Source organism: Diprion similis, chromosome 10 (genome assembly GCF_021155765.1).
Source record: "Diprion similis isolate iyDipSimi1 chromosome 10, iyDipSimi1.1, whole genome shotgun sequence".
In the NCBI taxonomy this organism is placed as follows: Eukaryota; Metazoa; Arthropoda; class Insecta; order Hymenoptera; family Diprionidae; genus Diprion; species Diprion similis.
The window spans coordinates 12,316,054-12,340,328 of record NC_060114.1 but is presented as its reverse complement, the minus strand read 5'-3'; the positions used below and the strand labels follow the sequence as shown (position 1 = coordinate 12,340,328).

The following is a 24,275-nucleotide window of genomic DNA, read 5'->3' as shown; positions in this document are numbered from 1 at the left end:
CAATCACGGTGCAGATGAGAGAAATAGCATATTTTAGCGCTTGGTTTTCTCACTCCCACTTGCGCCGTTAGATGCATACTTCAGATTATAAGCTTTGACCATAGGATACGGTTAGAAGGGAAACTCCAACGTGGTCCTAACATGTCAAAAGAGTCCATTTGGTGAGGACGTATTTTGTACTATTCTAAGAGTAGGGCCAATAGGTTTATTTAATTTTTTATTCTTCGTATCAGGCATAATGTAAGAAAAAAACTCTAGCAACTTGTAAGAAGTTCGCTGTGCGTCTGTAATTTTTACACAATATTATACCGCTATGTAGTCAGCTGATTACTTTCTTTTAGACGATGCAGTAAAAACATTGGTATATACAAATTGCTCAATTGTGAGCCGCAAACAAGAGCTGTAATTATTATAATATATCAAAATAGGATAGTAGAATTTGGCAGAAACGATAGTTACATTGTATTTGAGTACTGATGTTTGATTTATCCATTCGATTGTTGCCCTATACTAATTTTATATTTCATAACAGGGTCACTGAAGAATAACGAGCAGTATAATTATCATAAATAGCGTTTATTTAAAAAAAATTAATTATTTATAATGAAACAGTCATGCCTCTCACAATCACGCAGAGTTTATACAAATATTGTACACCGCGATTGAAATGAATTTAGTAGTTCGATGTTAGAGGATCAATGTTTCTTGGTGCTCTTTGAAAGTTTCTCGTATTTGCTCTTGCTAGAATACCACAGGGCAAATGGAATGGCCAATGATGGCAGGGTCATCACTGCAAATGCTACCCAATCAATCTGTAAAAAAAAATCCAGTCAGATAAAAGCAGAAATCTACATCATTGGAGTTTGAGACAGAACAATCAGATGGTGGCAACTTACTACGTGAGAAGAGAACTTCTTGTCATAATCTCTGAAAGCAACAACAAGACCTTCGCCAGGCTCGCTGCTGAAGGCAACCTGCATCCTGGGAGCATCCTCAGTGCGGCGATATAAGACCTCAGCAGCAGTGAAATTGAAGTAACCGTATTTCCTTGGCCTTACAACAACTGTGTGGCTGACGTTTGTGCCTGGAGGAACACGGTCAATTCTAGCATTTAGTTCCCCACTAATGTGTGCAAAATTGTCGGGATGGAAGGAGTTGTCCGTTATTTCAACTTCCAGCGCAGCAGAACTACCGACGTTGTGAACTGTGTACTACAATCAGATAACAAGTTGACTTGATTAATTGTTGTTCAGCATGGATTTTACGTTTCAAAAAATTCTTTCCCCTTTTTTATTTTATTTCAAACGATTCTCTACCATTAGAGAATGCTGAAACCCGCAACTGTTTGAAGGATTTTCATTCATTGCATCACAATTTCAGAAAAATTATTTAATGAGATTCTGTGATAATTATTCCAAATAAAGTTGCAAAGTTCGCAATATTATGACTGCTACAGCTTATGTTGTCCCAAGAATGAAACATCATGTTTCACTTCATTCAAATTCTATTTCCTTCAAAACAAAGTCTGATGGAAGATTTCTGTTGCCGAAACTTCATTTAGTATTAAAAAGTCTACACAATGCCAGGTTGTTTGATATTAGAATTTTGTTGAACAGTATTATTTATGCCTAATTATATTTTGATTCAAGGGAAAATGTGTCCTCTAGTAAAATGGCTCAGTCATTACAATTGTCAGAAGAATCAACTGATTCAAAGGCCAGATGATTCGACCTTTGACAGTAGGAAGAACGATAGGTGTCAGTGCCAATGGTATCCAAAGACACTGAAAAGTTGATCAGCGTTCCTCACCTTGACCACAATGTCCATTGTCTCGACGAGATACCTATTCAGAATTTGTTTGGATACCAATAGGTAAGCAGCTTCATCTACTTCATCTTCGCAGTGGCCGATAGCCAGAATGGCAGCGAGCCCAAGTAACACAGCGTAGTACTTCATGTTCTGAGGAAAGAAGAGTGCATCAAACGTGAGATTACTTGTCGCAAAATAGCCGCAGTTCACTGCACCACATACGTTAAAATTACGCGAGCGTCCGTATGTCATATGTTAGCGAAAGGTGAGGTCGAAATCGTGGTGAAATCGGTGTGATGAATTCGGGCCGCTAATAGCGACTGGGGACGTTATTTCGAATCGTTGAATAATTGAGACAGATCTTAGCGTGCAATAAAATCGTACGGGTTGATCAATTTTATTCAATAATTAATGATAAACGTAATTTTCCCTACTTACTGTTAACGGAGGGAGACGATGGCCAGCCTATGACCATGGAATTACTGGATCGACTACGTCAGTCCCGCAAAGTGCAGAAGTAAACTGTCGAAAGTGCCAACGGCGCCGCGTCGCCTGCCACGTTTCCTTGCGAGCCGGTCAAACGGGGGTAAATATCCACGCTTGCGCCTTTTCCGGCTCACTTTTGCCCGTACGCACTTCCGCCTAACGCTTGTGTTCCGTCGGTAACGTAGATCCGCCACAACGGCCACACAGCCACAACAAGGGGCTCATTTGACAGGTGTCATTTCCGTCGGTATGTCAGAATTTGCAGCGAATGCTCAAAATAAATACACACAGGGTGTGCGATGCGATTGATCTTACGCAAAAGCTGATTCCTTCGGATTGCAGACTTGTTGGTGTACGAGAGAGAGAGAGAAAGAATCAGAGGAATATTTCAGGCAGAAAAATGTTTGTTATATTTTTTTCAACCGCATTATCATAGGCTGCGATTCTGCAGGTTGATAACCTGTTCCTACTGTTTTTGACGCAGACTTATTTTTTCTGAAATGGCAAAGGTATACCTACCTGATCAGGAGCTTGAAACTAAGGTGAAAAAAGGTATGCAAATCAAATTGGTGCTCAATCATTCTGATAAAATTTAATTGAAAACAGCGTTATATTTTACATTTTACATTTTTCAGCCACAGAGAGGATATCTGAAAATATGCATATAGTGGCTAACGAGCCGTCTCTGGCCTTTTATCGCCTTCAGGAGCATGTCAGGAAGGCATTGCCACCTATGGTTGAAAAACGTGTTGAAGTTTTAGCGCTTCAACAACAGCTGCAAGGGCGCTGTTACGACGCCGAGTATGCTGTGAGCGCTATCAAAGCGATGGAGGGGGCAGGGAAAAACTATGACAACACATTGGATCTTATTAAGAATGCCATATTCTACAAACAACAATTAAAGTATCAGGAACAGCGCAGATTGAAGAAAGATGGCTCCAAGGACTCTGTCTACAAGAGGCTTTCAGCTCACATTCCAACTCTGGAACACTTACCTGATGAGATATCAGACGTCGTCAGAGAGACGGCTAATAAAGTTGAATCTATGATGAACCATGCTAGACACTCCACTGATGCTCCGAAGAATTCTAATTCATAATTTCTGTTTTGAATTGTTGCTGGTTTCATTCAATTTTGTACATACCAAATCATTCAGAGCATCATCTGCTTCGATACTTGAATTGTTCTTATTTTATATCCTCGTTACTTGCTTAGTGTTCAAAATATATGATTCGTTGTAACAACGATAGTTGTTATAATTTACTGTGTAATAATAGTTCATAGTTTTTGTTACATTGTATTCGCATAATCTGTACTTCTCTGACAGGGGATATGAAAGCTGGTAATGGAAATTTTTATAAGATGTGGGTTTTAGTGAGTATGTTTCTCCTATTAGGCATAATTTATTGTATAAGCGAGGAATGACTGTTGTTAATCTTAAAAATCGTCGGACATGTTCAAAGTTTAAAATATAATTTTCATCGTCTAAACTTGTGAAAGTTTGAGAATTCCGAATTATATTGATGTTGGCAATTAACAAAAGATAATAAAAATTCAAAATTTGTGTCAAACAGCTTGAATGAACTTAATTGGCCAAGAATTTTAATCTGCATTGCCAACATGCCCAATTAAAGAATCACAACTCCAGGCAAAAACGAGGTGTAACAATACATGGTGTGCCTAGGAGTACAGCTTCTTTTTCAAAAAAGTTTCTCTTTTGCGCAGGACTGGACTTAAGTAAGACGTTTACCATCGGTGCTAAAATACCCTATATCAGTGGTGATTAATTATTGTGACGTTGAATCTGCATGGGGGAAAAAATTAGCAGGACTTTAAATAACTCACACCATAACTACTCGTGTGTATATGTATATAGAAATCTGTGGACGACACATGTTGACATGATGGCATTAGCGAGCTGGGTAGCGTTCGCCAAAGAGACTCTTTGGCGTTCGCCAGAAAAATAATTCCCTAACAATATTGGGATTTCTTTAAACAGTTGGTACACATCTCACTTAAAGGCTTTAACCTTGAAGAAAGGGGCGTGTCGTAGGTCTTCTAGGCATACCATGTATACTCGTAATTGGCCAATGAACTCTAAAAACGCGAATGGGCGGTAAGATTCGCTCATTGACAAAGTTGAATGAATAATTGCGCGAACAAGTCACGAATTACAAACCAACTAAGCAAGCGAGCATGAATGAAGCGGATAGTAAACAGATGAGAAAATCTGAAAGATCGGTTACGGCTACAGATCAACAAGTGGTTATTGATATCAACGTCGATAACGAACGGGAGGACAATGGCGATGAAGAAGAGGTTGACGAGGTCGGAGGGGATGAGGAAGATGCAGACGAGGATGACTGGTGGGAAAGCGACGCCGCCTCGAGCACTGGGTCGTATTATTCCGACAATGATAGGTATTTGATTGTTGGCTGATTTTTGGCACCTCACGATTAGTTTCATAACCTCAATATGAAGACAGGATAAAATGTATAATTGCAGTTCAATCGTCGAGTGGGATTCAGCAATCAAATGGAATGGAGAGGTATTTTATATCGAATCTCTGCCCAGCACTTTAACCGATACACGCGATTACCATTCTCCGCTTCGTCGCGAGTCCAAATCTCTGTCACCTGAGCTAACCAGGAGACGCAGTACCAGGGCTGGCAAGCTCATGCGTCTCATAAGACGAAGAGAAAGCAGAAGGTGTAGCGTCAGGAACAAAAAGACAAGGGATGTGACTGGAGAGAAAGGTCATACTTTGGGTGCGAACGAAGCTAAGTTCTTTCAAAGAGGCGGCACTAGCCAAGGAACTACTAAGGAAGTTACATTCAGGGACAGTGAAGTAAGTAGTATGAAACGCTGAGCGAAAGAACCTGACCCTGATAAGCATACAGGTGCTATTTTCAGGCAGGTGAGATCAAGGAAGTTACAGTCAGAGTTGATCCTGGCAAAAGACACAAGCTGGGAAGACGAGCTTCTCTGTGCGAAGCTTACCTTGGCATTGCACCAGGCGCCTTTTCTGACAATGTCAGAGTCATGGTGGCAGGTTTTGTTCCCGGGGGAGAAGCCATGAAAGATAAAAACATAAAGATTGGTGATTGGCTGAGAAGCCTGGATGGCAGAGAAGTGAATGTTGGAAACTTGGAAAGCTTATTGTCTGAGATTCTTGAGCCACAAAATGTAAGATTGTGAATTCATTTAGATTATACATGAAATTGATTTCGTGTCGGTTCAAAATCCTTACAATTCTTATCATATTTCTTAGGTAAAATTAGAACTGCAAAGAGTTGCTGGTAGTGAAATTGGTAAAACTCCGTTGGAAAGTAATTTTGAAAAGGTAAAAAATGATTTCACGCAGGTAAATGGATCTGTTGATTACGACTGAGATGCATACTTTCCATTATACAGCCGCAATCGCCAATGGTTCGTCGTTTGGTATTGGAGGAGGAATCGCATCCATTGATGGAATTGCTTTTGAAACACTCTGTTGGTATAACATTTGTAAAGACGACTGGCCTTTCAGAAACCGGACCAGAGTTACAGGATGTTCTCTACACCTTTCCACGGTCGTTAGATAATAGTACTCAGTCTATTCTGTGCCGAGCAAGAGGAGCCTTCGCTACCCTTGATCATATGCTTCCTGGAATATCTGGTCCTCGTCCAATAAGGTATTTTTTTTGTAACTATTTATTATGTTTGATTTCTTTACTTAAGAGACCATTAATTGATTAAATTAAAATGTAATCTAACGTTTGACCAAATTTTTACGTTCTAGCACATCTACTTGGTTTGAGAACGAATTGATCCATATTTCCTATGTATCCAGGGGAGAAGAATTGCTTTTACTCGCACTGCCAGAAAAATTGTAAATTGGAAGATGAAACAGTTTCATTGTTTTTTTTTTTATTAATTTAACACACCTTTGTAAATACGCATACGTTTCAGCTGCTGTCTTCAAGAAACATTGGAAATAACTGAAGATGTTGTACGCGTTTTAGAATTTAGTTATCGAACTTTGGGTGAGTGTTTCACACCAAAAAAAAATCATTCCAGTTTAGACCATTTCTTTGCACTGCTGTTTTGGAGACCAAGCAAAGAATCGACGAATCTCGCTTCCATAAACGAATCAAAAAACGATTTATCATGCAGTTCAAAAGCTTCAAATTTTCACGATACTTTGCCAGCTGCACGTTTTATCCAATTGCCAAGAGATGCTCAAATCCAAATAGATGCAGCTTTGAATGAAATGGAGGCTATGGACTACAGAGATTGGGTAATTGAAACATAAATTTTAATCACTCTTGTAAATTGAAAATGTTTACCAAATTTCTGTCATATTGTTACCACACTAATTATTTTATTAATTCTTTCAAGAATGAAGATCCTATGGATTGTCAACGCCTTTATACAATTCTTGGAAGTTGTCTATATCACAAAGATTTTCTTCTGGGATCTCATCTACCCCATCAAGATCTAATTGAAATTCATTCCTTCCTACGTCAGAAAGGATTACTGAATTTAATCAAAAACGAACCTGTCAAATCTTTGATAGTTTGGAAGGAAGTCTATCCTTTGTCGTGTAATCGCGGTCATCTGCAGTCTGACGGTGAAAACGACAAACCCTTTGTACCCAATGGAAGGTGGTTCTTACTTGTTGTTGGTTTTGGTAACCAGTTATTGGCTGTTTTACTTGAGTCCGGAGGATGTACAGCGGAGTAAGGATAATGTTTGATTACAGTTTGACGGGCTGGTTAAATTTTTTTTCTGCCTTGTCTTTGAAAGACATTTTGCATCACTTTGTGAATAAATCTGTTTTTCAACATCTTCTAGACTTGAAAACAATGCCAGCCCTGATGTATTTTATGTAGAAGAGGCGCAGGAAACTTTAAAACATATACAAAAAATCGGTATACCAACATTGGCCGAGAAATGGATCGCGGCCAATACTAGATCAGGAATTGAGTTAACCCAAGATGGGGCAGCCAACAAATCTATTCCTAGCATCGCCGAAAATTTATTCGGTCTGGTAAAATCAAACGAGTCTCGTTCCACACTGCCAAAAACAAACTCTGTAGTCAGTAAAAAAAATCTGGAAGTATCATCCATTTTAAAAAGACGAAGTCTAGAACAGAGTACCGTCTCCACAGGGTCTGGTATGCATTTCTTATGCACTTGTTTGTGTAATTTTCATATAGTATACATGCTCTGGGATATTCTCAATTTAGGTGGTTTTATTCATCCACAGTCTATTCTTTGCAAACATCTGAAGATTCTACAAGTCAGGGGACTGGAGCAGTCAGTGAAGCAAGTGACGATGTTGCTCCAATCCTAGGCCGACGGGCAACAAGGGAGAGAATAAATAACACGAATTCTCGACAATCAGATTGCAGTGACTCCGACATGGATTATGATCGGGTGAGGCAGATGCGTTTAAAAAATAGCTAAAGCTTTGATAATGAGCTGCAGTACCATAAGAGCTCAGGCAATCGTATTCTGATCTTTTCAAACGTTATTTTTTTTTTATAGAATGAGAGCCAGCCAAGTACAATGGATATAACAGACATTCGTCAAAATTTGTTGAGTCAGGCGGAATATATAGTGCCAAAAAAGGTGAGCGCTGGTACCGAAGACACTTTGCTTCACTATGTACATTTAGATACACTTGAAGGTGTTTTATTATCTTCGAACGTCGGGATCGACGGGAGTTTGAAGGATTCAAAAGTTCTTGGACTCTTCAACAGCGCTGCCCGTGTCATTCATAAACTCCTTCAAAGAACTGTGAGATTTGAGAAAATGCTCAATCAAGATACGGACAAGTCTGTGATTAACAAGAGTTTGATTGCTATCAAGGAACACGGTGTCCTGTTTGAGTGCGAAGGTGACACATATTGGGTAGTCGGACGTTCGTATACATCACCGCAGCCTCGAGAACTATATGTCTGTTATCGGGACTCGGCACCCCAAAGTTTGATCGAAATGGCATTCAGGTTGAATACAAACTAAAACAATGTAAAAATTTATATTGTATAGTTATCATACACCTTTTTTTTATGCTTCACCGTTAAATGCAAACTGTTGAAGGTGGTTACCCTATTGAAGTTGAAGTACACTTTTTGCACGTATAGTAGTTAGTTCTTATTGCGACAGAATGTGTAATGTATGTTAGTGATCATTTTTGAAAAGACAAAAATATATTTTCAAAATAGAAATTTTTACAATGTCGAAACGTTATGTAGTATTTAAATTTTGGCGCGCTGTCTGTAGGAGAAGGGCGCGGAGATAAAAATGTATCTGCCGGCTACGGTCTTACATATCTTATGACACGTAGGCTTGCAACTGAGGATTTCCACTTTTGACGTTCCAACCCGCTAGCGTCGCTGCAATCGGGGGATACCCGATGCGAGAAAGAATTAGACATGACGATAGTTACGCATGCGTGTCACTCGAGCATGAAGCTGCTAGCGTCGCTGCGACTAAGAAATACATTACAGTATAGAAAATGTAAACAAAAGCAACATGCAGTTCACACGCACGATGTAGGTTATGTTTATGCATCCCTCGATCGCAGCGCCACCTAGAATCTTCTTCCATAATGGACTCACTGCCTCCTATTGAAATTCTGCCCTGAGCTGCAAAACATATGTGGTGTATACACGGAGTAGTAGGATGGGTGTATAACCGTGTTCACAGTGTAAACAATTATTCATATTTCTCCAGCAAGCTCTATGCCGTATATCGAACTATGAACCTCGCTACTCATAAGCCGAACACTCCCACCAAAAAGGCGGCCAGTTTCCAGTTCTTCATGTAAGACCGTGCTGTTAGAGGGCGCTACTAAACCCCAGGGACACAAAAAGTGTGAGTGTAGCTCTCTCTCAACGCCTTGCAGTGAACACTGAACACATGAACTGAGATGAACAGTTACGCCGTGACAGCCTGGTTACGTGTGAGTCAGTGAGCTCACCGAAATCCGTGAATTATTAGTGACAGGTTCGTACTTTTTGATTTTGTATCATTGTATTTCCGAGTAACGAAAGTTTGGGGCAGAACCAGAGCTGAATAGCTGCAGAGGAAGTTATTACAATTTGCAAGTAACAACTTTTTAATATTACAATTCTGGGCCAATTGAACCAAGAGACAAGTTATGGTTGTAAGCATTTCTAACGTTACGCAGCGACATTTGACTTTCCATGCCATTACGAAGATACGTTTCATGACACATTTTATTTTTTTGCCATTCATGTTTGGAGTTTATTGCGCTCTTATTGGTTCCTGATTGAAAACATAACATTTTCAGTTTTAATCTGTCAATAAGCTTTGCATATATTTTTTGTAACAAGGTGTGATCTGTGGGAACTCCGCTTGGGTATTAGAAATCATAGAAAGTATGCGTAACAAATTCTTTTCTATTTTCACACATAGCTAGCTAGAAGATACATCAGCTTTGAAGCCCTTGTGTTTTACCATTCGAACACCATGGGGCTTCTAGCTGGGAGAAATGGCAACTTCTCTTGCAATGACAAAACTCTTGGAATAGACGTAGCTTGCTTGAGTGTCATTAATAACATCAACGACAGCGTCAAATTTTATGGACAAACAACAGAGTGCTTCTTGGTATGTAATCTAACAGCAAAATCGAATTTGTCATTCATTACTCATTGTCTTATCATAATGCTTTTCAGTGCAATGGAGTGCTACGCAGTGTCTTACCTGGGAACAGCAACACAACACTGTCAGTGGACACAAAGCATCCGTATCATGTTTACTATGTGCAGGATGGTCTTCAATTCTGCCAGTGAGTATATCTTGCAGCATGCTATTAAAGCTTTCCGTTATTCAGCAAGATTCCGTTATATAGCAAAATTTCAGGAGATTTATAACTGACTGGTAAGCGTTAAAAAAATGTAGAGAATTGATTAAAGATTAAAAAACTATTCAGAATATACAGGGCAACTGCACCAGTAATTCAACAGGCACCAGTAAATTACCAGGTGTAGGAAAAGTATATATGTAATTACATACATAATGGTTCTAATGTGAAAATTCTTTTATGCATATAATTTCACTCAAAATGGTAGACAAATATTTCCATATCTTTACGTGCATAATGTTATTTTCCATGCATTCTCCAATACTGTATGATTTTTCAGTACCACTTTTAAATTCGAGGAGCATGGACATTACGAAATGAACTTGACGGATCATAGCTGCTCAGAAATTTATACCACATATCAACCACCAAATGCATATATGCGTAAGGAATTAAAAACTGCAACTTTAACATAACTATATTAGAACCTAAAGTTCTGTACATAAATATTTTTGCAGCAATTTTGGCAGCATTCATGCTCATATTTTTCCTCTCGGCAACGTGGGTACTCGGAGCATATGTCGCTCGCTCTGGCATAATGACCAGATTTTTAAGGAGAGATGTGCCCGAAGTTCAGAGTGTGAGTGCATATTTCCTGAAGGAAGTGATCGATGATACTTTAATATTACTAATGTTTGGTATTTCATTTTACAGGATCTGGGAAGACTGCAAGAAAACGAATCTTTACCTAGGCCTATAGAGAGGGTGACTAGATCTAGCACTAGAGCAAAATTTCTGGACACCTTTCGTGGGTAACGTATAATTTCATAATGGGGCATTCCGTCTCAACTCAACCAATGTTTTTCCCCTTTTATATACGATTCTCCAATTTCACAAAAGCACTCCTGAACTTCTAAAATATTTTACTATAACTCTTAATTTCACTGTCTGATGATTATTCAAATTTATTTAAAGTATTAGCTTTATCATAATTAGCATTATTTGAAAATTACAAAAATTCTGCAACATCTTATTTTTCATTCCAATCATTCAGACATCGGTCCATGATGGGGCGATTTTTTCTCAATTTTTGTAGCACTACAAACATTTTGACCAAACAAAACACCGTGTTACAAAGTTCCGAAAATTCTATGTTCAACACTGAATTTTTTGATGCAAGAACACAGATTTTCTTAAACTTAGTTAATGAGTGAGGGCAAACCAGTGTTTCCTGACGTAATTCGTTGGAAGAATTTTTTTTTTATTCATAATATACATCAACAGTGAGGATAAATACTGGTTTTAGAGTAACACTAGTATAAAAAATAAAATTCTTACGAAGCACTATGTTAGGTATAAGGATCTTAAATTTAGATAATGATTCAAGGCAAACCGGTTTTTCCTGATGTAATTAAATGGATAAATTTTTTTCCCAGAATTGCGATTCTATTGATGATATTCGTCAACAACGGTGGGGGTAAATACTGGTTTTTCAATCATAGCCCATGGAATGGAATAACGCTAGCAGACTTGGTGTTGCCATTGTAAGCATGAAACAGACCTTTGCAAATGTTCTCCTTACTTTAAGTCAACATTGGTTTTTTTTATGTGAAATCTTGAATAATATCCAATATTGTGATTGATTTCAGCTTTGCATGGATCATGGGATTCACCATAATAATTTCACTGCGTACCCAACTTAGGATATCCATATCCCGAAGCAGGATTATTTTACGTTGTTTTCGTCGATCTGTTACTTTGATTTTTCTTGGCCTGGTTATAAACTCACTAAGTAGAACAACTGAGAATTATGGGATTCTAAAACTCAGCGATCTTAGATTTCCAGGAATCTTACAATTATTGGGAGTATCATATTTTATTTGCGCGACACTTGAAGCTATATTCACCAAGGCGCAACGAACTTTTCAGGTTGGCTCTAAAAGCGATTTTTGAACGAATAATTTAATATACATGATGAATCTTTAATCGATCTGCTGAGATATTTATGCTAACATTAACAAACCATTGGTGATTGAGGATTTTATTTTTTGCAGTATGATCGACTAAAATTCCTCCAAGACATTTTGGATGCTTGGGCGCAGTGGTTGGTTATTATTGCTATTGCAACAACACACTTGCTCCTGACGTTCCTTCTACCAGTTCCTGGTTGTCCAAAGGGATACTTAGGACCAGGTGGACTTTATGAACGTGAAGCACATGCTAATTGTACTGCAGGAGCAGCTGGTTATATCGACAGAACTGTTTTCGGTAACCATATATATATGAAGAAGAAGTCCGGAGTTTATGGAACACACCCACCCTACGACCCTGAAGGTGTGCATATTCAGTTATTGACTTACGAATGAATCGTTGTTACACACCTACAAAGTGCAGACTGTTTATAATTTTCTCCTTCTTATCTCTCATCTAGGAATTATGAGCACCATTTCAGCCGTATTACTGGTTTATATGGGTGTTCAAGCCGGTAGAATTATGCTAACATATCACCAAGCAAAATCCCGAGTGATTCGTTGGCTTTTGTGGTCTGTGGTTACGGTAAGATTTCAGCTATTGATCAGAGAGATACTGAACTCTTTGAAAAAAACTTGTATGAATTATTTATTATGCGATGCAGGGTATTTTGGCTGGTATTTTATGCAACTTCAGCAAAGAAGATGGCGTTATTCCTGTTAATAAATCGATGATGTCGTTGTCTTATGTGCTCGCAACATCTAGTATGGCATTTGCCATGAATACAATTCTCTATGTTCTGATTGATCTTCAACATTGGTGGAATGGAGCTCCATTCTTTTATGCAGGCAAGTTACGAACTTTTCTGGTATACTTTATTCTGATTTCTTTTGCATTTGAGTAATATGTGTTGATTTCATTTGCTATTTTTCAGGTACAAATGCTATATTCTTGTATATGGGGCATTACTTCACAATGGGAGTATTTCCATGGACCTGGACGATTAATGGAGTTAGAACGCATGCTAATGTATTATCACTAAACTTGTGGACCACGGCACTTTGGGCCATTATTGCTTATGTGCTTCACAAGAAAGAAATCATTCTCACAGTATAGACAACTCAGAATTCGAAACCATCAGTCAAATAATTAAGTGGAATGAAGAAATTGATAATCTAATTTTGAGCCTTTCGTTTTGGGCAATATACACCCACTGTTTCTACCAGCCCACACAAATGATTTACTTTAGCGACTCGTTCCAATCAGTAAGATTTAATTCTTGACGGAAAAGTGTTTCAGTTATCAAACGACCATGTTCGTCAGATTCATTCAAACTGGTTTGACTGATATTTTGGCATTTTTATCAGGATAAGCGTGGAGTCGGTCGCAGAGACTGGCGGTGAACTTTTTATTTGGCCAGCGTCGGCCCAGGACGCCGTCTAAACGGAAAGCACAGAAAAGTCGGTTCCACGCTTAACGTGATAATGAACGATACTTATGTTAGATGTCATTATTATTTTACCAATTTAGACAAATCCCCTTTAGTTTGGGCAAATGCTTGTTATTGGTCGTGGTTTGAGTAAAATATAACATATCTAATTTTATCTTATTCTCCAACACTATTTACGTATTCATACGTATGCATATGCTTGTGGCGGATTTTCATTTTTGTTGGAGATATTTTTTCAACCAAATCGTTGAAATGAGACTTTGCAGCTAATAAGTACTATTGATCTTTCAGTAACAGAAATATAAAGAGAATAGAATAAGAATTGGGAGCAACTGGATTGATATTAAGATATAGCTTATATTTACGCATTCGCTTTGTGATACAGAATATGGCTGAAAATATTAGTTTGTAATAATTTCATAACAATATAGATCTCAACACTGATGAGGTCTAACATGATTTCTACCCAGGACATATTGAACTAATAATAAACGTTACATACATATATGTATACACTATGTTATGATCCGCATAATTTCATGGCCTGGAATTATCACATCATTTTGTGAATCTTTGGCATTATGAATTTCTTTCTTCCGGTTTTTTGTATGGAAGTCCAAGTTTACTGAAAATATCCTCTTCACTCGTGATTACTTCAGCATCCCCTGGTAACCCTTCAATAGACATTGTAAAAGGGTCGATTAATCCAAATTTTAGAGTTAATTGCAGGATTTTGCTTGTTGATCCGTACCTTCCAAGGTTAGACGTTTCAAGGTATACTCGTTCAATGTAAATTTCTTTTTAAGTGCGTATGCTCGCATATTTTTATTGAATAAATCACTGCCCGTAAAATATAATATGGCACAGTAGTAGTGATCGCTGGGAGTAAGCCTTATATCAAGTCGGCGAAATGGTTTGCTCGAATCTGTTGGATCTCTGCAAACACCCTGTTTGAAAGCAATTCCAATTTTGACAATGCTTAAGTCTGTGTTGATGCAAATTAAGATGTTCTTTGTGAATACAGCTACATACCATGAACTTTGTATTGCCTATAGAGATTGTCTCCGTGATTATTCCCTCCTTTTCAAGATGTTCAACAACACTTTTTAGCATACCGCCTTTTTTTTTCGCATCCATGCATTCGGATGTGAATTTTGGATGTGTTATCAAGACGTCAATGTCGCCGCTCTCATCCTTCCCACGTCTATAACTACCACAGATCGTAAGAACATATTCTTTGTCTAAATCAGCAATCACCGATTTGAGACTCGTCTCAAGTCGCTGCACCTCTTCCCTTGGAATTTTCTGTTCAAAATCTTGAAAGTACCTGCCAAAAATGTAAAAAAAATTACTACAAATATATTGAGGAAGAAAAAGCTTGAAATGCCTTCATCAAAAATTATTTCAAGATTACGCGAATGGTAGGGGAAATTCCAAATCCTGTAAAAATCATACTTTAAACCAATTTTCTGGTGATGTGTTAATTTATCTTGGTTTTTTCTCAGTTCTTCCAAAGTCTTTATGCCAGCATCTACCAATTCCTTTGCTTTCGATGGTCCGATTCCGGATACTCTGGTCATCAAGTTTATAGGAGCACTGATGCCATCAGCATTAATCTGAAAATGACAAGTACAAGGTTGTATCCTGATACAGCTGCACTATGAAATCTCAATGTTCTATAGAGTTCAAGGATATCGATATTGACGTACACACATTACTATAGATTAGGACTGAACGATAACTTACTTTTTCGAGTTTTTGTAATTTTCCAGTTTGAAGGAACTCATCTATTTTTTTTGCGATCTTCTCTCCAACCCCTGGCAATTTTTTTGCTTCTTCACCATTCTTTACTCGGTATGATAGCGCGGCCAAAGTTCCAGCGGCTTTACGGTAGGCGTTATACTTGTAGATATTTTTACTAACATTCCGCTCGTAATTTGCTAGCTCTGTAAATTTTTTCATACATTTTCACTTCGAATAAAATGATTATTAAACTTTGATCCAGTAAGTGTGCGTCAAAGTTCAATGAAACCTAGGGGATGTATACCTATCAGAAAATCGGAGAGATCACTGTTTAGATTGTCGGCGTTGTCGGGTGCCTTTCGTTTACTCATCTTTCATGTACTTTGATCACGATTTTGACAGTAGTTTCAAAATTATTAGTCCGCAATCGCGTGGAAAGCAATAAACGAACTGTCAAGTTGGAGCATAACCTCGATAGTTTTCAATTCTACCATACGCTGTAATTTCGTTATATTCTTGTTTTTTCCTGTCGCAGTGCCCTTTTCAAGAGTATGAAGATACGTAGGTTGCGATAGACTGGAGATGACAAATGTATGCATAAAAGTATTCGTCAGCTAGGAGTACCATGGTAGTAGACGAAGTGTAGAACTGTAGGCAATATTTGTTGTCTCGGCACTACGAAAGCCCTTTGACAACATTTACTAACACACACTGTCGGTAACAGAATTACGGAAGATCCGTGGCGATGACTAATGTACTCTGTCGGTAACAATCTATAGCATGACCACGATCTGTTTGTTGCTGACACTACAGACATCGGCGCTAAAAAAATACTTTTTCAAACACTCGAAGGAAGTGGATTCAACTTTTCATGAAAGTAGAATTCTTATTGGAATAATACCATTCGAAATGGAATAATTGTTATCACGTAGGTAAAACTGTTTTCTCGTTTAAATTTTTATGAAGAACTACTGCAGCTTATTAGAAATTTATTTTATTTTGAAAGTTCACGAATTCGAAAGATTGAAGGCACTACGTATCTCTTACCAGCCCGTCAGTTGCTGCCTCCTGGCAAGGTCAACTTCAACGAGGAATTCCTACGACTAAAGTTATGACAGTGTCGCTATACGCTATATTTTCAGGAAACAAATTGTACACTTGCATATAGCAGACTGCGAGAACATAGGGTAAGGAATCATAATTGGGATGATCATCAAAACGTACAATTATCGCGTCGTCATGTTCCGTCATGCGTAATAATTTCTATTTTACGTATTGGTGCATTGATGGGTTGAGAGACCAGCGATTGTGTTAATCTAATCTCCATGTCGCCAAGTGCATATTCCTGTGAGAATAATTCACGAAATCGATTAAGTGTACAGCGCTATATCGGTTGCGACATAATTTTTTGATTGCGCGTCTGAGGGCGGTAATCGGAGATACTAAGACGAATAGACCTACAGTAGACGATCAATCGTCTCGACGGAATGCCTGTTGCTCTAAATTATTAATTGTTCGGCATCAGAATACCGCAGTGGCAGCGTCATTGAGGTTGTGAGTTGAGACAAATCGAAACCAACGACATTATACATGAATTAATTCAACTGCAACGCCGTGGCCATTAGTCGCCAGCAATGTTGCCACAGTGAGCTATCCTTATTCCTTTACTGGTTTGGTATAGGTATATTATTATCTTGGTTTAGTACTAGTCGGTAGCGCTACACCTTAACGGATTTCGAATTTTCGTACTAAATTGGCCGCCACTTCAAATAAAATAGAATATATAACAAATGAGTACAGACGTTGGCGTTTTATTTTTTTTATTTTATTTTTTTTAATCCCATACGAACATCGCAGTTGTGATTTATAACGTATCGTTTGAGCCACAGCATTAGCTTATAAGATTATATAGTAAAACGATATAGTTATCACATACGCTTATATATCACTTCTAATATGTTTTGAATTCGATGTGCGGGAAATTCGAAAATAATTCATCTAAAACACTTCGTCGAATAACAGTTCCTCCAACCCAACACAACTCAATGCACTGAATGGTCATTCGATGAATTGGTTGGCTTGCTTTGTTATTCGACGCATTATTTTTTCTCAACAACAACAACGCAACAATCTTCAGTCTCCATGTGGCGCAAGTCAGGAGTTTACTCTTTAGGGGTTTCATGCGTTTTTTGAATGTTTTTCGTAGTCGGGTACTGAAATTAAAAAGCGTACTAGATCGGCAAATGGCGTACTGACCTATTAAATACTTTAAAAAGGTATGGGATTTAGTACAATGGTACCAAACTCGTAACGCTGGTCGTCAGCAGTCGCCAGCGCGCTTATCGCCGTTTATCGTCTACAGTCCGACGCTCGCGAGTCCCGCGACACTCGTTTCGGCATCGAGACGTCTCGGTAAGGCTCGGTAAGCATCGCAGGCCGATCGATAGCCGGTTCCGGGGAAGGTTGGGGGGAGGTATGTCGTCAGTGTCGCCACACTCGTCAACGGATCCGGCAGCTCGGCAGTACTAGCCTCCCACCGCTGAGCCAGGTCTCTGTTGAAAGTTCAAGGAACGAACGCGTCTACGGGCGCGGCTTGCGTCTCGAAGTGGCGTTTTACGTGGAACAATGTCGTCCCTCGACTACTTGGATTTGTGCAGATTGTGTCTTATGAAAGATCGTGTGTCCGTACCGATATTCGAGGGTGAGGGTGACGTCAGGCAGATTTTTTTAAAGATTGCGGCTTGCCTGCCGGTCAAGGTAAGCCTATAAACTACGCCATCGCTCTACGCCAGCCACTATACGGTCGCCATTTTGTCACGGTTATTGTCTCCTTCCAATTACAATAAATTTATCGATCCCGTACGTATCGAATACACAGCGTGGTTGTCGCTCACCGTTCCCTCTATTACAGTTTCTTATCTCGTACGTGAAATACCGCTTCGGTGTTGCTGTTGTGTAGTTGTTAAATCTCTCCCCCCCCCCCCCCCCCCCCCCGTCATAGTTCCTCGTTGCTTTTGCCGCGTCGTTACGGCAGGGAATCCGACGCCATTCCTAACAAAGGGACGCTACAGCGTCTCCGGCTCTATTCCTGTGAATTATGTATATAATTCCACTTTAATTGCCGAATATTGTTCTATCAACTATGCCATGTATAAATAGATCAATATAGATGTGACTCGGAGCGAACCGTGTTTTACAAATGATTTTTATTACAGGTTGCACGGGAAGACAAGTTACCTAAAAAGATATGCGACGATTGCGTTTACAAAGTAGAATTACTCTACCAATTTTGGAACACGACGGCAAACGCAGAGAAGCAGCTACTCCAATGGCTTGGCGAAGTTGGTTTGGAAGACAAACAAGGCTATGTCACTGGAGTCCTAAATCCGGTAATTGAACTCTTCTGCTCTGACACCACGATCTTGAACACAGCACAATCTTATTTATATTTGTTCTTCTATTTTTTTTCTTGTTTACCTTGACAACGTTGTAAACAGTGACCACAATATTTCGGACATGTATGTTTTATACTCTCTTAATTAAACTATTAATGCAGTATAATTGTTGAGATATATCTTCTGCCAACATTTGAGTACAATTAATATCAAGTTTATCTTTTTTTATTGGCAAGTGGACTGGATTGTTCAATTGAATGGCTTATGTCCATATTAACTTTAGTAATCTGATTTTGCATCAAACTTTTTACTATTGAGAATTTTGTCACTGGTTTTGTATCAGAAATAAGTTCTTAGAGTGGCACAAACTAGAACAGGTGTTAGATCAACATGTATGTGAAGGGATCGTGACACTGCTACTGAGAACGGTCTTTCAAATACGAAATAAATTGTATTGAGATATTACAATTTTTTTCCGAATGTGTTCGGTATCTGCAATCTGTTGGCAAACTCAATCAAAAGCTTGTGCCGGCGTTTAGTTTCACATTGAAATCTAATTAACCTTGGTTATTCCTTGTTTATCCGTAATACATAGTTTTAACATTGTGATTATGACTCTTATTCACAGAGCACAATGAAACAAGAAGAAAACAATTCCAGCGGCTTGGGAGGCGCAGCCATACAGGTGACTGGTGTACAGCCTGGCATTGGCATTGGAGTAATAGACAATATGGGACTGGGCATGCCTTTAATTATTCCCAGCTCAACCCAGCAGCAATTAACTGCTGTACCAATGGATACGAGTACCGGGCCCATCCAACCCATCCAACCCATTCAACAGGCTGTACCTGGTCCAAGTAGTCAACCTGGACACGAACAGATCACTCAGTCCCAAACTAATGCAACAACGCATCAACAGGACGAGGAAGAGGACACAAGTGAAGATGAAGAAAACTCTGACGATGATTGCGATGGTGATGATGGTACATGGAGAAATTCATTTTGTTTGCCTAATAGTCTTAAAATTCTTAGAATATGCTCAATGTGTTTTGAATTTGTTTCTAATTTTAATAATGTACGTTGCATCAAACTGACTATTATGGTGTTCGGATGTACTTAGTGACTTGGAGTCTGTGTTTAATCTGAACAATTCGTTTTTAATACAGGTTTACCTGTCAAGGAAGAAAGCGAAGAAGATCCTAATAATAGTAGAACGATTGAACCTACGACGTTTGTAAATGTATCCTTGGCTTGCGACGAAGCTGGTCCGTCCGGTTTGCAGCAGCAAAAAATCGTGGAAATACCAGAAATGGCCATGCCCCAGACAACTGACGGTGATCCCAAGTCTGGGTGAGTTTTCCTTTTTTTTTCTTCACTGCCCTTACCATTGAGAGCCAAAGGTGTTCTGTTGTGAAATCCACACACATGCGCAAACACTCATTCTTCTAAGTAATTAGGCTGTTTTTATTTTTTGTTTTTTTTCTTTTCAACGGGAATTCTGGCAATACGAGTTGAAAACTTTTTTTAATCATCTTTTGAAATCGAATAGGTTTTTTTTTTTTATTTTTTTTTTTTTTATTGTACTTTCCTCGGTCAGTGTTGATGTAAATTTCTGATCAAACAATCTAGATGGGTACTCTGGAGAGTTAGTCACCTTTTAATTGTTAAGGTGCACAGGGCACAAAATGAAATGTGTCCACCTACACACCTCACAACCATCTCTGGCTCTGGGTCTTTAGCAATTTGTTAAATTGGAAAATACTAATTTGCAAAAAAAGAAAAGTTGATGATTATACCAATGCTTTGTACATTTTTTTTATCTGTCGAGTCTCTGAATCGTGTGCTACTAAATTAATATTCAGGTAATTAATGAATTGGTAATACAAATTGCTAAATGCTTTTTATTATATCATATATGATGTATGCATAGTATAAGAGCATGGTTTTGTATGCTTATATGAAAGGAAATCAGTTGCTATACAGCATAGATAATGCAAGCTGCACATTGTTGGTCAAAACTTTTTTGCGATCAGGGATGAGAATATTTAAAATGTATGTAAATTGATGCTGTATATGTGAATATGTATATTCTTTCATAAGAGTATACTCAGTTTTCTTTTTGTTATTTTTCTTTAAATATTGAAATTATTGTTTGATGGACAGAGAAATTTCATATCTAATCGACAGACAATTTCAATTCTGCTAGCATTGTATCCAATTGCAAATGCTCTCTATTCGATTGTTTTTAAAACTTTTGTCTGTCCACAAAACAATCTCATATACGTGTTGTCGATATAACATTACCACGCTTATGTAAGGCACTCAATGCCGCACATGACCAATTTTGGTCGAGACACTTTTTTCTAAAATGATGAGCTTTGCCGTGAAGATTAATTTAGACGCGATGCGGTCGTACCTCGATAACATTGCGAAGAATATCCCACATGTAGGTGTTGCGTTTTAGTTTAACGAAAACCTTTTTGCATATACAAGTGAAAAATATTCCCTATTTTTACGGAGTTCTCGCGTGTCCCTCCTGGTATAATGTGTGTGTTAGACGTGTGTTGAAAATTTTGAAAGAAGAATGGTAGCTGAATTTTCTATGAAAATCTGAGAAAGCTTGTAACGAAAATTGAAGAAAGAAGAAGGTATTCAAGATATCTACACAGCATTGATAATTGTGTCATCAGCAATTACCAAAAACTTTTGACGAATCTCGGATGCAGATAGACGTACCATATCAACATTTAGAAAAAGGCGAGTATTTCTTTTATTCATTTTAGAAGTCCTGTACCTTTCCTTTTTCATCAATTTTATTACATTTCACATGTTCATTATATTACTTATATCTCAGTCTTGTATAATTTGAGGGGTGTAGAGATTATGTTTATTGTGTTTAAATAGTATAGCTTGTGCCATGTCATGTGCATGTGCATTGTTGCTGCATAATTGCGCGACATCCTTACGCTGTCATCATAGATCTATCGTTTTTAATCAATGGAAATTGTGATAATCTATGATATTCTGTGAATCTTGATGGTGTTCACACTATTAGCCATCAATTACTACAATATTTCGTGACATATTTTTAATAATTACTGGAAGTGAGTAAATAACGAAGTGATTTGTGTGGTTACAACAAAGCATATTCAGGAGTTAAAGTGATGAATTATGCCCGAAGAATTCATCCTTTGATTTGGTGTACCGCATAAGAAGAAGATGTTCGAACTGCTTCAATTACTGCAGAGATCCGCTGATAGTATTCGAAGGTGAGATGAATATAATAACTTTTTTTAGTATTAAATTTGTTTGTTCTTAACCTTGACTAAGGTTTCATTCTTACTGGTGGTACCATCGATATACATCCCATTCCTACAATTTACCTCCTTTTCCTCCAATGACTAATTTTTGAATTGTCACAAGTTTTTTTTCCGATTTCTCAAACATCAAACAATGCCACGTGTGTTGTTACAAAAGTCAAGAAACACGAAGAAAAATTAATATTCAAACGTTGTGCTTATATGTATCAGTGAGAATTTAGTTTTCGATGGTCAAGCATCACTACACGTTTGATTGAGGTGAATGTGGTGATGCTGAATTGACACACTGCTGTGTTCAAGACAGGCACCAGACAAGCGTCTGTAGTTCATATTTGGTAGTGATTTCTAATGTCTGATAAAAAAGGTAAAATGTGGAAGAACAGAATTTGCGGTGGAAGGCAACGACAGTTTGAAAATGGTGATGAATATTGAAATGCGCAAGCCGTTAAATTTATAGTGGTGGGGGATACTTGAGAGTTTCTCGGAACCATTGAGATAGTGTACGGCAACGCAATGCACTCGCACAACCACACAACACATAACGCAAGCATCTCACTCGCCTGCTCGTGTTGATGTCAGAATTAGCAGCAGTATCGCGGCCATTGTTCTTGAGTTTATCCTTTCAGGGAAGACGAGGTATTCGGGGGTTTGTCAGGGATGCTGCGACAAATACTATCACCCTCATCCCCCGAGTGCGGTGAAGCAGCCGTCTCATCGATATCCATTAATGACCAGCTATGTTATCGTGGTAATTACGCTGCTGTTGCTGTTGTACCCACTACGTTAGCCACAGTAGTACGCTGTGACTATCCAGAGTTATCGACTTTTGAACGTAATCACATGTCCTTGTCCTTGCCAGCTACTTCGTATGCTTGCCCCACATGTGGGAAGGAATTCATTAATCGTTTCAAATTAAATTACCATATGAGGACTCACATGGAGCGAAAATTTGGATGCATTGTGTGTGGGAAGACCTTTACAACTCAGCATCATTTGAAAATGCACGAGGCAATGCATTCGGATGTAAAACCGTTTACTTGTCAATTATGTCCTGCCACGTTTCGATATCAAAAACTTTTGGATCGTCATACTAAAATGCATGATACGGATACTGCTAGACCTTACTCGTGCTCTCTTTGTCTATTGCGGTTTGACACAAGGAACAATTACAACCATCACGCTAAATCTCATAAATCAATGTCGCGAACCGACACTATGGATAGTGTAAGAATAGGGGATATGAACTTGGCTGAGGTCTCTTCTATCACTACCTCCACAAATGCGCTGTCCTCATCATCTTCGTTCCCTTGTGAAGTGTGTTCCCAGGAATTCCCATCTCTTGATTCCTTGACTACGCACAAGTTGATACATCGCTCGCGTCCATTAATTTGTGACGTTTGTGGCAAGGGATTCACCCATCGCAAGTATTACGTTGTTCATCAACGTATACATACCGGTGAAAGACCCTATCTGTGTGCAATGTGTGGTAAATCGTTTACTCAGGCTTCGACACTTACCGTACATAGACGGTATCACACTGGCGAGCGACCCTACACTTGTACACAGTGCGGTAAAGGATTCGTTACCCGTACGATTATGCTCAATCATATGAAAAAACACTAAGCAATCTAAACAGATTTTCCCATATTAGATTTAGTAGATTAAATTTTGTAAATTTGTCACATATTTTGCGTATTTTGCCTGAATCTAACTATAATACATGCTTGAGACAATCTGATACTAATTGGTTTTTTTATGCACATCTGATGTTAGTATTACATTGAACAATTTTGATTAAATCAGTACAGTTTACTCACAGTTCGCATATAGTTTAAAATATTTTTGTTCCTTTGGATGGTAATTCTTATATTGGCATTATGAATTTTCACATTACATTAAGTAACTTACCTATCAATTAATTTTACACAAAACTTATATATCTTAGTGAAGAAATAGTATCCCAAAATTAACAGCTTGAACCGATCACATTTCACCGATCAATATTTGTTGTTATTTACTTCTTGTAGGTTGAATAATAAATATTACTACATTCAAAAGTATTTCATTGATATAACCATATATTACACTAATCTATCCGTGTATTCACTTCCATAGTTATTATTTCATATTTAGGTCAATATTAAACATTGGACCCAAATTGTGATCCCCACAAAGTAAAGCTGAAACAAATGAACGAAGTCTATTAGATGGTCACTCTTTCAATAGATTAGCCTTTGTTGCATTGAGAGTAGAATCAAACAGCGTAACGGAGTAGCTGATGACTA

At 38.3% G+C, this 24,275-nt stretch overlaps 6 protein-coding genes and 1 long non-coding RNA gene across 27 annotated transcripts in view; 5 read left to right on the top strand and 2 right to left on the bottom strand.

Annotated features, from left to right (window-relative positions):
* Window positions 1–560: 560 nt before the first annotated feature.
* Window positions 561–2,375, bottom strand: LOC124411752 (translocon-associated protein subunit beta). Of its 2 annotated transcripts, none has more exons than XM_046891128.1 (4): window positions 2,244–2,366; window positions 1,810–1,959; window positions 897–1,211; window positions 561–812 (listed from the first exon to the last, which is right to left on the bottom strand). In XM_046891128.1, exons 2-4 carry the CDS (start codon window positions 1,954–1,956, stop codon window positions 696–698), a joined length of 579 nt encoding a protein of 192 aa, XP_046747084.1. In that variant the 5' UTR covers window positions 1,957–1,959; window positions 2,244–2,366; the 3' UTR covers window positions 561–695. The 2 variants fall into 2 exon arrangements, with proteins under 2 accessions (XP_046747084.1, XP_046747083.1); XM_046891127.1 differs by having other exon boundaries at window positions 580–812; window positions 2,248–2,375.
* Window positions 1,412–14,037, top strand: LOC124411754. Its single transcript, XR_006929707.1, has 2 exons — window positions 1,412–1,541; window positions 13,199–14,037. It is a non-coding gene; the product is annotated as an uncharacterized LOC124411754 (long non-coding RNA).
* On the top strand, window positions 2,472–10,304 carry LOC124411753 (BLOC-1-related complex subunit 8 homolog). 3 transcript variants are annotated; one of them, XM_046891130.1, is made up of 3 exons: window positions 2,498–2,847; window positions 2,931–3,310; window positions 10,293–10,304. In XM_046891130.1, the coding sequence occupies exons 1-3, from the start codon at window positions 2,796–2,798 to the stop codon at window positions 10,296–10,298; spliced, it is 438 nt and encodes a 145-aa protein (XP_046747086.1). In that variant the 5' UTR covers window positions 2,498–2,795; the 3' UTR covers window positions 10,299–10,304. The 3 variants fall into 3 exon arrangements, with proteins under 3 accessions (XP_046747085.1, XP_046747086.1, XP_046747087.1); XM_046891131.1 differs by lacking the exon at window positions 10,293–10,304 and having other exon boundaries at window positions 2,499–2,847; window positions 2,931–3,103; window positions 3,191–3,533; XM_046891129.1 differs by lacking the exon at window positions 10,293–10,304 and having other exon boundaries at window positions 2,472–2,847; window positions 2,931–3,533.
* On the top strand, window positions 4,382–8,504 carry LOC124411742 (protein inturned). The gene is made up of 11 exons (XM_046891097.1): window positions 4,382–4,715; window positions 4,801–5,143; window positions 5,209–5,481; window positions 5,567–5,638; window positions 5,710–5,969; window positions 6,077–6,166; window positions 6,247–6,574; window positions 6,676–7,016; window positions 7,132–7,454; window positions 7,547–7,716; window positions 7,828–8,504. Exons 1-11 carry the CDS (start codon window positions 4,492–4,494, stop codon window positions 8,302–8,304), a joined length of 2,901 nt encoding a protein of 966 aa, XP_046747053.1. The 5' UTR covers window positions 4,382–4,491; the 3' UTR covers window positions 8,305–8,504.
* Window positions 9,280–23,464, top strand: LOC124411745 (heparan-alpha-glucosaminide N-acetyltransferase-like). Of its 5 annotated transcripts, XM_046891113.1 has the most exons (13): window positions 9,280–9,392; window positions 9,724–9,915; window positions 9,984–10,096; window positions 10,452–10,555; window positions 10,630–10,751; window positions 10,826–10,923; window positions 11,548–11,655; window positions 11,761–12,040; window positions 12,166–12,445; window positions 12,543–12,667; window positions 12,747–12,930; window positions 13,017–13,222; window positions 23,454–23,464. In XM_046891113.1, exons 2-12 carry the CDS (start codon window positions 9,778–9,780, stop codon window positions 13,196–13,198), a joined length of 1,734 nt encoding a protein of 577 aa, XP_046747069.1. In that variant the 5' UTR covers window positions 9,280–9,392; window positions 9,724–9,777; the 3' UTR covers window positions 13,199–13,222; window positions 23,454–23,464. The 5 variants fall into 5 exon arrangements, with proteins under 5 accessions (XP_046747069.1, XP_046747068.1, XP_046747067.1 ...); XM_046891112.1 differs by lacking the exon at window positions 23,454–23,464 and having other exon boundaries at window positions 9,280–9,388; window positions 13,017–14,037; XM_046891111.1 differs by lacking the exon at window positions 23,454–23,464 and having other exon boundaries at window positions 13,017–14,037.
* Window positions 13,873–15,861, bottom strand: LOC124411749 (DNA polymerase beta-like). 2 transcript variants are annotated; one of them, XM_046891123.1, is made up of 6 exons: window positions 15,580–15,861; window positions 15,279–15,503; window positions 14,988–15,148; window positions 14,565–14,859; window positions 14,284–14,479; window positions 13,873–14,206 (listed from the first exon to the last, which is right to left on the bottom strand). In XM_046891123.1, the coding sequence occupies exons 2-6, from the start codon at window positions 15,492–15,494 to the stop codon at window positions 14,112–14,114; spliced, it is 963 nt and encodes a 320-aa protein (XP_046747079.1). In that variant the 5' UTR covers window positions 15,495–15,503; window positions 15,580–15,861; the 3' UTR covers window positions 13,873–14,111. The 2 variants fall into 2 exon arrangements, with proteins under 2 accessions (XP_046747079.1, XP_046747078.1); XM_046891122.1 differs by having other exon boundaries at window positions 15,279–15,478.
* The window catches only part of LOC124411743 (zinc finger protein 37-like), a 55,734-nt gene continuing 49,107 nt past the window's right edge, over window positions 17,649–24,275 (top strand). For 3 of the 13 annotated variants that reach the window (XM_046891105.1, XM_046891106.1, XM_046891102.1), the window contains exons 1-4: window positions 17,655–18,032; window positions 18,491–18,664; window positions 19,299–19,653; window positions 19,837–20,020. In XM_046891105.1, coding sequence (XP_046747061.1) covers window positions 17,901–18,032; window positions 18,491–18,664; window positions 19,299–19,653; window positions 19,837–20,020 — 845 coding nt within the window. In that variant the 5' untranslated portion in view covers window positions 17,655–17,900. Of the gene's footprint in view, window positions 18,033–18,490; window positions 18,665–19,298; window positions 19,654–19,836; window positions 20,021–24,275 lie in introns of all 13 variants that reach the window. The other 10 variants (XR_006929705.1, XM_046891110.1, XM_046891104.1 and 7 more) reach the window with 8 other exon arrangements.